This window comes from Erpetoichthys calabaricus, chromosome 1, assembly GCF_900747795.2.
Source record: "Erpetoichthys calabaricus chromosome 1, fErpCal1.3, whole genome shotgun sequence".
NCBI classification, from domain to species: Eukaryota; Metazoa; Chordata; class Cladistia; order Polypteriformes; family Polypteridae; genus Erpetoichthys; species Erpetoichthys calabaricus.
Genome location: NC_041394.2, coordinates 96,033,376 through 96,050,840, shown reverse-complemented (window position 1 = coordinate 96,050,840; position 17,465 = coordinate 96,033,376). Strand labels below are relative to the sequence as shown.

The window sequence follows — 17,465 nt, the reverse complement described above, 5'->3', positions numbered from 1 at the left end:
AAAGCAGAAAATGAACACTCACATAACTACATGAGAAATGGCAGGTGTTTAGGCCACTAGATGGCAGTTCCTTCAGAACACTTAGGAAAGCAGTGTCATAATAACTCATTAGCCACTAGTAGGAGCTCCTGAAATGTATCAGTTAATTTGAAACCTTAAGAAGTTGCCAGACTGGAAACCTGTTGACAACTTTTGACCCGAAATGGACAGCACTTTTTGGTTCTTAGAATGTTAGACACAGTACTTTGCACTAAATGTAGAAGAGGGCACATAATGAATAACTTTATTCTATTCTTTATTTCGGATGATAAATATAAGGTTTCATTATGCAACATTGCGTAAGATTGTTTAGTAATGCACAATATGATATTAGTTGTGAAAAATCTAGAAATACTATTAGTATTAGTCATTACTCGATAAAATAAGTGTAGATATTGATGGAAGGGAATAGAATTTGGACAAATTCCCCTTGACAGTTTTTCCAATATGTACATTATTTAGTATTGTGTTGCTAGAAATCTATATTTTGCTAGTAGCTGATTGACGATGCAAAGAGCATTTTTATTTTGAGAAAGGTTTAATAAAATAAATTTCTAATACTTCCATTACACCATAGAGCAAATACTGATTTTATGCGATAGACATTTTTTATATGTAATAGGGTTTACAGTAATTTTCACATGTGCATACAGTACAAATCACTATTAGACTGGATATTTTCTGCCTTCTGCAGATAGCCTGTGCTTCACTTCTCTAGCTGGTGACTAGTGGCATGTCTGTATTTAGGATAAGGGGGTGCTGCCCCCCATTTCCCAGCAAGTAATGCTGTTATCTGACCACAAATTTTCTTACTGTATGCTATTTTATACTAACTTCAGTATGGTAAAATATTGTTAAAATGTTTATAGCAAACCTAACTTAGTTGTCATAGTAAATTGTTTCTAGCTTTCAATGATATAATCAATGCAAATTCTTCTCTAGAAAAGTATTGCTTTTTGGAGTATGTGAAATTTTCCTTGTGCTTGGTATTGCTGGCCTTTTTCCAGGTTGGACCCTACAGCTTTCTATGCATAACAGCTGATCATTTTTTTTAGTAAAGTGTAATAATTCTGGGTAATGTTGGATGTTTTGCTACAGAACAGAAGCACAAACACTGGCAGTGAAACAGTCCAGATCATTGTCCTGTCCTGCCTCAGACAATGAAAATCTCCATGTCGATGGCAAAGGTGATAAACCACGGCCCCTGCCACGGCCTCCTTCATCAAGCCAATCTCTAGCATCATTTTCTGACTTTACTCCTGATAAACTACTGTATAGTGAGAAAAACAGTATGGGTCTTCATGCTTCTCTTATCAATGAACTGGATACAGATGCTGATGAGAAGATGGAGGCACAGTTACACTTGTATGTTGTTTCAGAGTCATCTCTTTTATTTCTCCACCTCAAGAACTCCTGGAATAATTATATCATTGTAAGTTATAATGCATTCTATCATTTTCAGTTCTGCGATTTGATAAGGGAGGAAGCATGCCTTGGTATTTTGTATATTGTTTTTAGTTCATTCTGTTCCTCATATTGATGGGCTATGATTTGTAAAGGCTACTTATTAATTTAAGAATATGAATTCTTATGGAGATAAATATTAACTCAAATACTATTGATTTTTTATTACCTTGTACTAGGTGAAATAGATAAATAAATGGTTAGTGCTGACTCTAATCATGTTCTGCTACAGCTAATTTCTTAATTTTTACCAGCACAAAATTTATATGCAAAGGATATTGCTCTTTTGTATATATACTGCAGATTATGTTTTTAAACTATCATTCATAATATAAACAGAAGGAACCATGCAGTGAGAATAATGAATAAGGTGGTGTCCATTTGAGATCTATAAACAGTACAGACCATTATTTGGTTGCAGATTGGAAAAAGCCAACAAAATTAGAGCCATCACAAATATTAAAAACAATCATTATCTGTGCAAAATTTAACAGTCAAGAAAACACTGAGAAAGTCAAGCAAATGTAAGGTAAAAAATCTAACAAGTTTTACCCAAAATGTGGGAGTCAAAATCATAACCTACACAAAAGCCATCAGAATCAGAGTTTACTTTATTGGCCAGGTACAGAATTGTGTACTAGGAATTTATATAATACTAGCCAACCCGTGGCATAGCATACGTCACATAATTATGTATTGATGGGTGAACACTTCCTGAAAGACACAGTTGTCCAAATGGGGTGGGTTTGAGGATACAACTGTATGGGAACTCTGGAGAGAGCAACATATAATTGTCCGTGACTGAAAACTGGAGGACCGCCGCCACACCCCTAACTCCTAGAGCGAGGGACGGGGCTGGACTGCGGTCGCGCATGGAGGGCGGAACGGGGTGAGATGGGAAGGACACCCTGTGAGGACGGCCTTTCCGCCTCCTCCGCTTCTCCGGAGAGAGGGCGGGGAAGTGGGCCCGAGAGGTTTCGGGTCCTAACCATCCAACGACGGGTCGGCACAACTGGTAACGATACTTCCGCAGGTTCACCTACGGAAACCTTGTTATGACATTTACATCCTCTAGATAGGCAAGTTCGATCGTCTGACGCTCATTCCGCCCCCTCCGCCATTCTAGTCTGCCGATTTCTTAGTCATCTCTTAGTCATTTTTCAGTACACACTGCCTGCTCATGTGTCCATCCCCAACTCCTCACCTGAATTGCTTTTGTCTGTGTGCAGTCCACATGAACTTGTGAGTCACGTTGACTGTTCATTTTGCAAACACTGCCTCAGTCGGTTTCATCTCTGCTACAGTCCACATGCACCTCTGAGCCACGTTGACTTTTCATTGTTCATTTTGTCCGGGACGGGTGAGGTTTCCTGTGTTGAGTCTAATTAAGCCAAAGGCTCCACACCTGGTGGTGCCCTTCTGTCAATTCCTTTAAGTTTCAGCTTTGCAACCATACTCCCCCCGGAACCCAAAGACTTTGGTTACCCGGTTGGCTGCCCGGCGGGTCATGGGAATAACGCTGCCGGATCGCCAGTCGGCATCATTTATGGTCTGAACTACGATGGTATGTGATCGTCTTCGAACCTCCGACTTTCGTTCTTGATTAATGAAAACATTCTTGGCAAATGCTTTCAAACTTCCGTGAATTGTTGGTGGGCGGGGCTCTGTCGTGCGTGAGCCATGGTCGGCTGCTTAGTGAATTGTTGGTGGACGGGGCTCTGTGAGTTGGTGTGTTTGGTGAGCTGTTGGGGGCGGGCACATGAGTAAGACGTGCCTCGAGAGCGAGGGTGGACGTGGGAGGATGGTTAGAGTTGGTGGGCAGGGCTCTGTTGTGCATTCCCTATCACGTGGGAGGAGGGTTAGAGTTGGTGTGCGGGGCTCGTATCGTGTTCGTATCCCATGGTTTGTGATTGTGGACGCGGTCGTGTGTCGTAACCGAAAAGAATAATGAAAAGTCAACGTGGCTCAGAGGTGCATGTGGACTGTAGCAGAGACGAAAGTGACTTACGCGGTGTTTGGTGAGTTGTTGCGTCTGGGCACATGAGCAGGCAGTGTAAATGCCTGGAGAGCGAGGGTGGACGCGGGACGGGGAATAAGGAGTATGGTATGAAATTTTGTGGACAAATGTTTTCCATGTTCCTGCAGGACCATCTAAGAAGAAGCATGTTTGTTGCGGATGCAAATCGCTGTATGCAGCGTGTAAAACAGTTTGCGATGGTGGACGTGGTCGTGCGTCGTAACTGAAAAGAATAATGAAAAGTCAATGTGGCTCAGAGGTGCATGTGGACTGTAGCAGAGATGAACACTACTGACGCCGTGTTTTGTGAGGTGTTGCGTCCAAGTTGGTGGGCTTGGCTCTGTGAGTTGTCGTCGTATCCCATGGTCTTAGAGTTGGTGGGCGGGGCTCGCGTCCGAGCTGGTGAGCATGGCTCTGTGAGTTGTCGTCGTATCCCATGGTCTTAGAGTTGGTGTGCGTGGCTCTGTCTTGCATGCTCCATGGTTGTCTTGCGTGCACTGGTGGCTGCTTAGTGAATTATATATATAGATAATCTCCTATGACGACTAAAACACTCACAGCGCAGAATGGTGACATTTGGTGCATGATGGTTCTAGATTGAGGACACATTCTACGATCTCATTTTACCGATTCTTCCCATCACATGAATTCTGGATTATCAAGTTACATAGCAACAGACAGATAGTGGTCAAGGGCAACAGAGTGGCAGGAAATTCCTGACAAAACCAACAGAATCTCCCTTTTTGTGCACAAAGATCTAACAACTGTTGCCTGTGACTTAGCTCACACGAGAACAATGTGTTCAGTAGTGCAACACACTATGGTATCAATTTTATGATGCCACAAGCACCCAAACATAAGAAAAAAGAAAGGAAAATAAATACAAACAGACCTCAAATGCACTCTAAATACATACTCCAGGAAAAACTGTAATCTAATATTTTTTATAATACAGTTTTTAATTTAATTTCATTTGCTTTTTATGACAGATAGAAAAGATCAGTCCAGAGGATTCATTGGTATTAGAAAAATACCTGAAAATTAATTTTAGAGAACATCAGGAGGGATTCTTAGCAGAAAGGCAAGGATCAAATAACAAAAATAAAAGTGAGAAAACTGAGATTTAAAATTCAAAACAGAAACCACAAATCCCTGTTAAAAATCAAGTTTAAAAGTATAAAAACTAACAGGAAATCTTTATTCAGTACTGCACCCAAAAGTCACTGGACTTTTTTTGTTGTTGTTGAAGATCTAAAAGATTGGATTGCACAGAATGAGTAGTACTGTCTTTTATAATGAGAGAGCAATTACAGCATAGGCCGTGACCAATGTAACACTAGGGTGGTCCACAAACTAATGCAAAGTTTTGCAAAGAGTTGATGTTTGTAGAATCACTTCTCCATAACGCTTATTTTTGTCTATTAGGGATAACTTGCTTACCTAATTGTAAAACATTACCTGATTTTGAAACATTTAGAGGTTGCTTCATTCTGAACATTTTATTTGTATTTTTACTATGTATGTACTCTTCTTAACTGGCTAAGTGATTAGTAAACAATAAAAAAAATTAAACAGAGGACATTCTAGTACAAAGGAGCTCCCAGAACATTCTAGCAGTAAGCAGGAGTTTCTGTTTTAGCCCTTTTTGATGACGAAGCCTCATCAGAAAAAAAGCAAAAGTTGGTGTAAAGCCTGCAGTGGCTACCGTTACCAGACGTTCCTTAATGTCTTTAACTGACAAATTAATCTGAACAGCTGAAGTTGGCCAATCTAAAAACAGAATGAACAACATCGTTCTTTGATGTCCTTATGGAACAAAAAGCAAAGAAAGGTCTCAGTCCTTTCTCAAGAAACTATTGGCACGCATGTCAGTAGTGAGCAATGCAGCTAAAGATAAATAAGTCTTATCAAAAAGTACAATGACATACTGATAAAGAGCAAGGAACAAAAATGGTGTATTCTTTGACCGGTAGCAAACCATTGCAAGAATTTTCCAACTTCATCAAACACAGTGCTAATATTGTAGCATGATAAGTGTGAAACAGTTATCTACTGTTTTGTTCACATAACATTAAAACTGAGAATGGAGTGACCCATAAATATTGTTTATTTTCATAACAGTTTTGTGTGTTGATAAATATGATAAAGAATATAACTAGCCTTGTGAAGAGCTTGAATTTTTTTTTTTTTTTGACCACACTAATATAACACCTCATTCTATGTCCGATTGACTAGCAACAGATACTATTACTGTAAACAATTCAGCAGTTACCTTAAGAATAATACAGAAAATGGCAATGTGCAACAAAACCCTAGACAATATATATAAAATGAATAGAAGTAATAATAAAAATGTACTAGACATTACCATAAATGTGATTATCATTCACTCTAATTACACTGTCCTTAAATTTGGCCATATTGTACAGGTATTCAAATACAGCTGTGATCCTCAATAGAGAACACTGATTTCTTTCCTTAAGGTAAAGAAATTCCTTATGCAGTGTAAAATATTAAAAAAGTAGACATTACAAAGCCCTTAGGTATTTCACAAAAGCCTTTTATCAAGAGGTTTATTGTTCTTGGTACTGGTAATTCATTTATAATCTTACTTCTGTTTTGAGAATAAACTAGTAATAATAGTCCATGTTATTTTAATTGCTGTAATTATTCGGTAAGTTTTTAAAGAAGGATAACAAGAATCACAGTACAGTACTACATATTCACTGTAATTAAAGTATTGTAAATCTGTAATAACAGAGACTTTTTAAAGCAGCATATGGATAATTTAAAGTAAAAGTTTACAAATATTTTGTAAACAGCAGAGATTGTAAAGGTGGCTTTTTAAGGAATTTGGCAGAATATACAAAATATGTAAAATAAACATCTAAAAGCAAAAATGAGGCCTATAGTACTTATGTATGTAGTTGTTAACTTTAACCAAGCATATATAATTCCACTGTATTTTAGAAACTGGAGTTAAAATGGGAGCAAAATTAAATGTGCACTGATGTGAGATAATAGGATAATTAAATGACATCACCAAAGTTTATCTCATTTGCTTTTAATATTTTTTGCAGCGCTCAACTCTCATGCAAGATCCTCAATATTGTAGAAAATTAGGTTTAGCAGTTGAATCTACTGGCCATACACAAAATGTGTGCAGGTAAGCATTTTTGTTTATGAAAAATGATCACGAATACGATGTTTTATTACCACTTTTTAGCTTTATTTTAATCATAGGAACTGTGTCTGGATACACTTTGATGATGGTTGTAATTTTGTTTTTTGGTGCCAGTTTTATTTAAGACTCAATATTCTATAATGAGGCACAGCTGTGCAGTTGGTTTCTTAGGAATATTCAGGTTGTTCATACAGTCTACAGCTGTTGTACTATATTCACTGTAAAATGTAATTTGGTACAATATTAGTGTGTGTAATTATATTGGTAAGCCATGTGATAGACAGGCCTTCCCTGTTTCAAATGCCTTTGGGATAAGATCCCATTGTCTGTGATCCTGATTAAACTAGCTTCCAAAAAATTAATGAATGCATAAATTAGGTATTTTTTATGTTCAAATGTTTTCCTTCTGCATAATAAAGAATGGCTGCGGTGGGTTGGCACCCTGCCCAGGATTGGTTCCTGCCTTGTGCCCTGTGTTGGCTGGGATTGGCTCCAGCAGACCCCCGTGACCCTGTGTTCGGATTCAACGGGTTGGAAAATGGATGGATGGATGGATGGATAATAAAGAATGGAGAAATGCTCAGTATTTTAAAAAATATTACACTTGATTTATGTATAGACTGTCAATGTCTTTGGATTATTGTGAATTTGTATCCACATTGGCAAATGTAAATTTAGGTGTCCTAAAACACTTGTGCTCCCTATCTTAGGCTGGATCCTGCCATGCTGCCATAACAGGATCTACCTTCATGCATACATAAATTCCAATACAAAGTAAAGCAGAGTGAAACAGAAACTAAATGTAAGATACAGTCAAACACTAGTGGGTTAAACTACTATTTTACATGCTAAACCAAGTTTTAGCTGCTGTTATAGTGCTACTGTTTTTGTTTAAATTTATTTGGAATGAATTATAAATAAGGATTATCAAAACTTTAACATCCAATACTTCACTTCAGTTTCTGTCCTAGTGACTTTATTTATTTTTATTCCTGTACACTTGATTTTGCCAAACAGATACTACTATATCTTCCATCATGTTATGTGAAACTTTTTATTATATGACATTTAGTGGGTGTTGCTTTAAGTTAACTGCAAAGCATGTGTTTGCATGTATATTTTAATAGAATTCCTGAATCATTTGAAATTTTATTTATTCAAATTTCACTTATCCATAACATAAATTGTTTTCAGGCAGATCATTTAGTAAATGATAAAGGAGTCACAGCATTCTCTCTTTTAAAAATATTAAATATTGCATGTTTTTCTTATCTTTTTTAATGAGAGCACTAACCAAAGCACATGGACAAAAAGCATGGTCGTATCAACAAAAGTACATGGTGACAAATGTGTGCAGGTAGTGGGTTGCTCGTTTTATCTTGGCCAGTTGCTGTGGTGAAAAATGCAATAAATTAGTTTAGTGAACACTTACAAAAACAATCAAATGGTGTCCTTGCATAGTAAAATTTTATTAGCCTATTAATACCATCTGTTAAATATTTTTGGGTAGCAGAGCATTAACAAGCATTTTGACTAATAAAGAATAAAGTCTGTGTGAACAATGTAAATACTTTATACCAGTATCTACCAAAACTTTCAGAATTTTTATGTATAAAGTGATATAGGTTTTTGGTAGTACCTCCCATTTCTATGTCCAAATCAAGATCCTGCTTGCAACAGTTAATACTGACATATAGACAAATATCATTTTTAGATTTATTGAGAGATTGCTTATAATGCAGTACAATAAATTGCAGACTACTATTACCCTTTTATTTACATGGTTTGTTGTTTCTCTTAATCTGTGTATAGTCTTTCCCACATGTTATGTGTTTTGTGTTGCCAAATTTTCCTTTTATTTATATTATTTCTTTAATAATATTTTTCTAGTAACTAAAACTACCCCCAATTAGGGTTTTATAGCTATGCACATTTATCATAACTTGCATTTTTCCCTCATGCTTTTGTTGCCACCTGTTTTCATGCGTACTTTTGTACCTGTTCATTGACTTACTTTTTCTCATAGCAAACTGCTCAGTCCCAGACATGTCACTGCTTACCATAAACCATTGTGATGAGATGACCACCAAACCCAGAATAATATCAGGGAAACTCAAGTAATATTAAATAAAGTGATTTAAAATGAAAATAAATACTTAAAGGTGATGTAGGTGAAATGGAAAGTGTAACAAAATATACAATAATAACAAAAAACATGCCTCTTTGGGTCTTAATAATAAAAATAATAGTCCCTTATAGACATGTGGTGTGATTGTTCCAGTTTCTCACACCAAAAGCCACACAATTCACTCTTTCACCCTCACCTCTCTCTCAAACACCAGTTGCTTCATGTCTTCCAACCTAGCAAACCAGTGCCTCTCAGTCCCCTCCAGATTACAAACTCTTCCTTGTGAAGACTAGTAGATTTTTAATCTCCTTCTGGGACTATTTTTGAGTCCTGTCCTTGAATCATTTCTGGAGCCAGGAATGCTTCATACAACTCCTAGATTGAACTCTAGTTAGAAGCCCCAGCTCTCTCTACAGTCCTGAATCCCAATATATACTATAAAGGCCAGACTAAAGTATGCCATGGCCGTGGAATATGGCGTAACCATAGTCAATGTTATGCTATGTGGTTGTTTCATCGTATTGTCCCTTGGCTTTTTTTGAGGCAAAAATACACAAAGCATTGATATCTTTTGCCTGACCTTTTTAAAACTGTAGAGATGGGTCATAGAAGTCTTTTTTGTAACTCAGTGTATTTTAGCTGTTAATAGTGCTGATGTGTCCACATCAGATATCTAACCAATTAAAATTAATTGGTCTTTGCACAAGTCAGTTTCTTGTTAAATACATTTAAGCAGTGGTATATCAATATATATGAGAGCCTAAAGCAAAAAAGAAAATTACTTAGCTTATACAGTATACAAAATTACTTAGCTTACATTATCTGGAGAAGAAAAGTTGCTAGGCATACAGTAGATATTCAGCTTCTAAGGGCAATTATACTGTGTGAGATCTGTATATGGAGTGACTACCATGTCTATAGTTTTCCAGTATGACAACTGTGCTCAGCTTTTTGGCTCCCCTCAGTATTATATTTTAATTTTAGTACTGGTCTTCAAACAATTACTCAAATACACCATTACTCATGCCCATCTCTAATTTTTGCATTTAAACTTACAGACCTCAACTACATTGTTTCTGAGTTAAATGCTTGTAACTCTAACAAGATAAAATGATATGAACTAAAAGTAACTAAAATTTCTGGATAATTTATTTTCTGCTAAGCTGATTTTTAACAAAAATATAAATCCCTCTATTTGTATTATTATTTATAATATTTTTATCACGTTTTCTACACTGTCTACCTTTGCTAAAGCTTTCAGGGTCAGAGTGGAGCAAACTAATGTAATAACATTGCTTTATCTTCTTTACCATGTTTCCATATAATGTTTAACTTTTTCCTGCTTCCCTTTTAAGGTCTTCTCCATACATTTGTGTAACCTTTTTGCCATTATGTCGAGTATTCCTTAATGCAATATTTGTAACACCTAAAGATATTCCCTTCATTAGTTCTTATCTTAAATATGTTATTGTAAGGGTCTATCATGCTTAGTGGACTCCATACATAATTAATGAAATGATTGATTAAATATTAAAGCTTGGTTCAGTTAACTTGTCGGAGGTGCTGAGCAAATCTTTATCTCTAAAAATGCACCATGTCTGTAAATTTACACTTATGTATTTGGGTGACTTACATTTATAATACAGTTTGCTACATTTCTTTTGGTTTTCCAATTGGAGCACAGGCAGTCAAGTTATTTGCTTATGGTCACATAGCGTGAGTAGTGGGATTTGAACCCACAACCTCAGGGTTTTAAGTCCAAAGCCTTTATCCCTATGCTACACTGCCTGCCTGAATCAGATGACAATATGTAAAAGTTCCCAATATGATCAGACATATCCTTAATAAAATGGGAAGTTATTTGCTTAGGTGGCAAGGCAAAGCTTAAAGTAAGCATTGGGCTAATACATGTGAAACAGCTTCTGTCTCCCGTGCTAAAGAGAATTGCAAACATTTAGTAATAAAAAGAGTTCTTAAAAAAGACAAATCATAACAGATCTGCCCTACTGACATAAATTTACCAGTCTAAATATTATGGGTACTATTTAATCATTTTGCTTTGCCTACATACATTTTAAGTTGTTAGCAGAGTTTGTTGTAAGTATTGATAGCAACAATAACTGTAAGAACTAAGAAATGATGATGCAGTACTGAGTGTGTATCTTGAAACAAAAATGTCAGTAGGTAACTTTCAAGTGACAGGGCTTACTACAGCTGAGAAAATGACCTAAAATATCTATCAGTTTATTGATCACGTGTGATGGCTTGAATGTTCCAACAGTGCTCCTGTCACAAATTTCCAAGTGTTCAGTGTGTTACATTACAATCAGATTTTGCCTTATGCAGTTGCAGAAAGGGCACAAGAGGAATGTTATAAAAAATAAAATGCTCACCATTAGTCGATATGTACTCTGGGCACCAAACAGGTATATCTGAAGTTGTAAAAATGCTCCCTATTGTGACCCCAAAAACTGCAGAGTGTGAACATTCTTTTTCAGGCCTAATCCTCATTTTTAATAACATGAGGACTCTCTTAATGGTCCAAGTGTGACAAATTTCAGTGCAGCTTTCATACATAGATCACTGGCTGTGGTCAACTTAAGATACATTACACTGCAAAGTCAAACTGATCATGTTTTATGAAACTAATTGGTAGGGTATAATTTGGTCTGAAAACAAAATTGAGAATACAATATTAATGCAGTATTTCAGTTCACTTCTGATAAAATATTTTTGTGTACATTAGAAAAAAAGACCACATACCAGCATGACACAATCCTTTAAAAACCATCTTTACTAAAATATTCTCTTCCAATTGTGTTTATGTTATGGTAGAAGAGTGCTATGCACTCGGGTACAATAAAACTTCACAAATGAGCATTGCTGTAAAAATTTGCAAGTAAAGGTCCACTCCATATGTAAAGCTCGGCTACCAGAAAGTGTACATGGACTACCAGGTTTGCAAAGCTCGAAGCCCACCACACTACCATATGCATTTGCAATTTGTCCACCTCTATAGTAAGTGGACTTTTGGCTTCAGTTTTTTGATCAGTGAGATTTGACTAATGTTTTGGTTTTGTTTGCAGTCTTGATCTGACCCTGACTTGTTTTATCGACTGTTCTCTCTGTTTTTCTCAACGGCTATTGATCTCTGTTTTCTGTTCACTTTGGACTGGCCTGCTTTCAAGTGTTTTTTTGACCACAACAACAGTTATCCAGAATGTTCTTTAAAAATACTGTTTACCAAACTAAGGAAACATTTTGCAAATATATCCTGGAAAGAGGGGAGATGTGCTTCAGTAATATTTTGAGCCTGCTTTGTTATGCAGCATTGATTGGGTGCTGTGTCTGGATGTTATGCAGCCAATGACAGTGGACTCCTTTGTGTACCTACTGTACAGAAGTTGGTAAGCATAGCTTGAGGCATCCTGCTTTCCTAAGACATAATGATAAAATAAAGGTGTTAAGTGAGCCTTCTTGAAAATAGCAAAGATGTGTTGTGCCTACTTAAGGTTGTCAATGATTGTGGCTCCAAGAAACTTAACATCCTCACCTCTGACTTGCTGCATGATCTTAGACAACCCGCCTATGCTCCAGCTGTTAAAAAGTAAATAAGCAATTGTAATATCTCTGTATTGTGAAGCACCTAACATAGAAAGGTCCTATATAAAACTAAAGGTTGTGTTTTTGTATTTGTATTTTCTGATATTTATTACCAAAGTGGGTCAGTATTGTAGAGTGTTTGAGACAATGAGAGAGTTGAATAAACTAATTGTATATTATCATAACTTGAAATTTCCTTTTCAATGAGAAAAATCACTTTGCTTGTACAGCTTAAAACTTCAGTTAGCTTATTTTACAGTGCATAAAAATCTGTCAGCAATTTCAGAATTCAACAAACTTATTTAAGCATAAGGTTTATAATGCAAAGAAAAAAACAATTTGAACTTTTAAAATAATTTATGGTTTGGGGTTGTTATTTATACAGATCAGATCAAATGGCAAAACTATTCAATCAACTTACAAGTGAACTCTTCCAGGATGAAATTTCTCTGGAGAAAATGTACAGTCTTCTTGTGGAGCTAAAGATGGCCGCACAAAAGTATTTTGTCTTAAAGAGGTTGTTCTGGAAGGTAAGATCCATGAATAGTGATAGATTAAGAAAATGTGGAAGAAAAACTAATTATACCATGTACAATATATAATGGGTTTTAGAATTTCTCTTAGGAATTAAATTTCATAAATCATGGATTAATATGAAGATCATCCATCTATATTATTATTCAGCATTTTACCTTCTCCGGTTTCCTTTCACAGTCCAAAGACATGCAGGTTAGGTGGATTGGCGATTCTAAATTGACCCTAGTGTGTGCTTGGTGTGTGGGTGTGTTTGTTTGTGTGTGTCCTTTATATGCCTTCAGATAGCACCCGGAGGAAACCCACGCAGACACGGGGAGACCATGCAAACTCCACGCAGGGAGGACCTGGGAAGCGAACCCAGGTCTCCTTACTGCGAGGCAGCAGCGCTACCACTGTGCCACCATGCCGCCTTTACTTATTTATTTTAATTTTATTGTAAGATAATAACAATACAATCATAGTTAAACTAGAAAAAGAAGACATGAAAAGAAAAAAAAACTGAAAGTTAAATAGACACAAAACCTAACAAAACAGAATCCACCCCCCTCTTGAGAGAAAGAGATGAGAGCTAAAGCATGGGCAAAAAAGTGAGAAAACAAAGAAGGGAAGATGTTTCCTCTGATATAAATACTTATTCTGAAATTTTGTTAATTAAATCTTGCTATATTTTAAAAAGGTTTTGAATATATCCTCTTTACCAATTTCAAATAGTATAGAGCATCACTTACCAGTGCTGGGTTGGGATTCTTTCATCTAAGCAAAATAAGTCTAAAGCATGATACTGTATAGGCAATTACAATCTATTTGAATTTCTCTACTTTGGGAGTACACCAAACATAATGGGATATGAGTGATTATGACACCAAGGCTGTCTGATAGGCACTCAAAGATGTTTATCCAAAATGATTGTAAATTTGTTCGCTTCCAAGACATGTTGCCCAGTGAGGCTGGAGCTAGTTTGCATTTTGGACAATTTTAAACAAGATAAAGTAGTTGAATTATCGAATGCTTTGCATATTTAGAGTTAGATTGTATTTTATGCATGGCTGCCTTCCTCTACTTTTCTAAGATATTAACTAAAAGAACCTTTTTCCACCATACCCTATGTTGAGATGCTGTCTGAGTCTTCAAGACTGATCAGTATTTCTTCTGGAATAGAAATGGGTGGGAAGTGTGGAAAATTGAGTAGGTTTCTTTTACCAAAATTTCTGATTTGAAAGTAGTGGAAAACTTGTGTTGCTGGGAAGTTAAATTTAAAGATCTTTGTGATGTAGTTCGTAATGACAAAGATATCTTTGTTATTGTTACTGTTACTGCCTGTTACAAGTGATAAATTTTATTGCGTCAAAAATTTGTTTACAGAGAACATTATTTTCTTATTATTATGAGCAATGGGTAATGATTGCCTTCTTTCAGTCCAGTGATCTGTTTCCATTCCTGATCAACACACTTTGTGATTACCCACCAAATCGCTTACAACACAATAGAGCTGAAGACCATGACAAAACAGAAGACAAGCTTATGTGAGTAAAATACCTACTACTAAAAATGCTTTTTTGGAAACTTAATTTTATACAGAGTGTTTGAAATGTTTGAATCCAAATGTGAAACTGAACACATGGTGATCTTCATTGTATTTTTTAGCATTTGAGATACTGATTCATATCACAATTGTGAGTAGACATCTTACAGTAAGAGAAGAGACATAAATAAGGCTGTGGTCATGTAAATGTATAGAACTCTTGAAAAAGACTGACCTGTAGTGCTGTTATTATAGAGCTCAATAAAATATTGGAACAGTAACAGTTATTTAAAAGTTATGAATTACATTTTGTTTTTCGATAGCAAAGTTCTGTTATGTTAGGAGTCTACAGCAGAATAATTTTCATTCTAAATTATCTGGTATGTTCAGCACCACATGCCTCAAACGTCCCCAAAGACCTGCACCAGTCTGTTCCAGAGTCAGAGGTGATGTGTTCTTGGAATGGCTGTGAAGACAATTTGGTGTTAATATTGTAACAAACCATGTCTTGGTATATGTACAAAATTGATTCATTGCGCTTTGTAAACTGAAAAAGAATATTAAGAGAGTTTCTTGTAATACCTGAATTATCATAAAGTGCTTGTTTGTAAGCTGGTGGAAGCCTAAACTTGACACATATGAATCTGACATTAACAACAGGCTTTCCCTTCAAAGATTTTCTCATAAAATATGCTGTTGTTTTCATACAAATATGCATTTGTTTGTGTTTGTATTTGTTTGCAAAAAATGTTTCTATAAACAATAACTGCTTTAGATAAGAAAACATCCAGTATCATTCTAATTTCTGAATCCCATTTTCCACTATAGAGTGGTTGGACATGGTAGAAATATATTGTTATGTTAATCAGTTCAGAGCTGCTTTGTGCTTAAACAAAATCTGCATCTTCATGTGTATGCATTATGTAAATAGTCATTTGAAGTTGTAATTGCATTTTACCTGTGAACTTGCTGCAACACCCTGAGCTAACACTAATACGTGTGATATACAAAAATAAACTGAACAATTAAATTGAATGTTGTAAAATATTAAATTCATTGCTATTTTTAAATGTAGCCTGGATGTTATTGCTGAATCAAATTAATTAAAAGAATAAAAGTAATCTTTTCCTGTTCTCACATTTGTACTTGTGTCCTGATGTAAGATAATCTTTGTTTTTGTTTCTTAGTTTTTGCACACTTATTTTAGACATCTTAGCTTTGATGCTTCAGGAAACAGAAACTGAACCAGCTTGCCTCAGCCTTCTCATATCGAAAAGGTAAGTGTTTTTAAGCTTTTGTTATTAGACATTGTTAAATTAAATAAGGTGACATTTTCACACCTGAGAAATCCAGTTTAGGGTCATTTCAGACAAGAACTTGTCACTGCAGTATTAGGTGCACAGCAAGAAACTGCTCTCACTCACACACATGCACATTTTCATAAAGCCAATTTGAGATTGCCAATTAACATAAATTACACATTTTATTTAAAAAAGTGGTTGTATTTGAATGGATCAGTAGTAATAACTAGTGCTGCTAAGTAATATTTTATGAGTATTGTATTTGCATAGTGCCGTTCATTCTATTCAAACTTTAGATGCTTGAGACATACTTCATTGATAGATAGATAGATAGATAGATAGATAGATAGATAGATAGATAGATAGATAGATAGATAGATAGATAGATAGATAGATAGATAGATAGATAGATAGATAGATAGGATACTTTACTTTATGTGGTAAAGAAAATAATCAGCCAACACATACAGTATTTAAATGCTGAATCTTTTGAAATACTATGTGTGAAAAATACATCTTATGATTAGGTAATAGCAGATTGTATCTAATTGTCACAGGAAATAGTGTAAATGCACTGCATTCTCTTTAAACTGCATAACTGGTCACTATCAATATTTTTAAAAACGTAATACTAGATTAATACAAACTATGTTTCTTGTTTTCCTTTGACTAATGTATATCTTCCTCATTTGTAACTGGTGAAACAGTGTTAACTGAATCTATGAAGTTTCATGCTCAGTGTTAATTGGACAGTAGTCACATGCATCTACGTATACGTTTTACTTATTTAAAATATTATATAAGAAATGTTTTTAAGATGAGAAATAGGGAAGATAGTTTCGGGACATGCTGTGGATAAGGTGTGACAGGAAATTTTAATAGCCATGCTTTCCTTTGTGGAGGGGTAGCAGATGAACAATTCATTGTTGCCCTTAATATGATATTGTATATGCTAAATTGGTATATACAGTATTATGGTAGGCTTTTCTGCTAATTTTGAAATAAAACATGTCACTTAGCAACACTCTGTCTGCCTGTTAATGTGGAAAATAAAATAGGAACATTAACCTCTCTATAATGTGTAAACTTGGCTAAAAGTCACACAATACCCATTAAATCTCAAAAATATCAAAAAGGACATTTTTCAGTATCTATTTAGTAGGCTGAGTATTGTCCCAGGTTAACATTTAGATGTTCATTTTTATTGTCTGCTTCTTTTCAACCAATTTTTATTTAGAGACATGCTACTTCATTTCTTGATTGCACAGCAGAGTTTGCATTATTTTTGTATGAAATAGATGTAAATTAGTCCAAGGCACATTGTTTGCGTTGGTCATAAATTATATCACTTATTAGCCTAATAGTTTTTTTTCAGATAACAACTAAATGAATGATTAGAAGACATGGTTAAAACTAACAATGTGTACTACAGCAGAGGGATCAGTTTTGTGTCTTCATCATCAAGTGTAAAAGAAAGTTCACATATTGTTTACTTTACTTATTTATTTACATTTACTTATTTTCTTATATTTAATTATTTACCTAATTTATTCTGTTGATGGCATCTAAATAATTTATGGTCAGGATACTTATTCATTCAGACGGTAACCCATGCTACATTATTAGCATTTGTGGCGAAAGGTTTCTGCTCCACATTTCTAAGCATATAC

The 17,465-nt window shown here is 35.4% G+C and overlaps 1 protein-coding gene across 1 annotated transcript in view; it reads left to right on the top strand.

Annotated features, from left to right (window-relative positions):
* The window catches only part of c1h12orf56 (chromosome 1 C12orf56 homolog), a 54,685-nt gene that overhangs the window by 21,485 nt on the left and 15,735 nt on the right, over positions 1-17,465 (top strand). Inside the window, exons 4-8 of the mRNA XM_028795340.2 lie at positions 1,138-1,471; positions 6,601-6,686; positions 12,821-12,965; positions 14,389-14,495; positions 15,682-15,771. Coding sequence (XP_028651173.1) covers positions 1,138-1,471; positions 6,601-6,686; positions 12,821-12,965; positions 14,389-14,495; positions 15,682-15,771 — 762 coding nt within the window. The remainder of the gene's footprint in view (positions 1-1,137; positions 1,472-6,600; positions 6,687-12,820; positions 12,966-14,388; positions 14,496-15,681; positions 15,772-17,465) is intronic.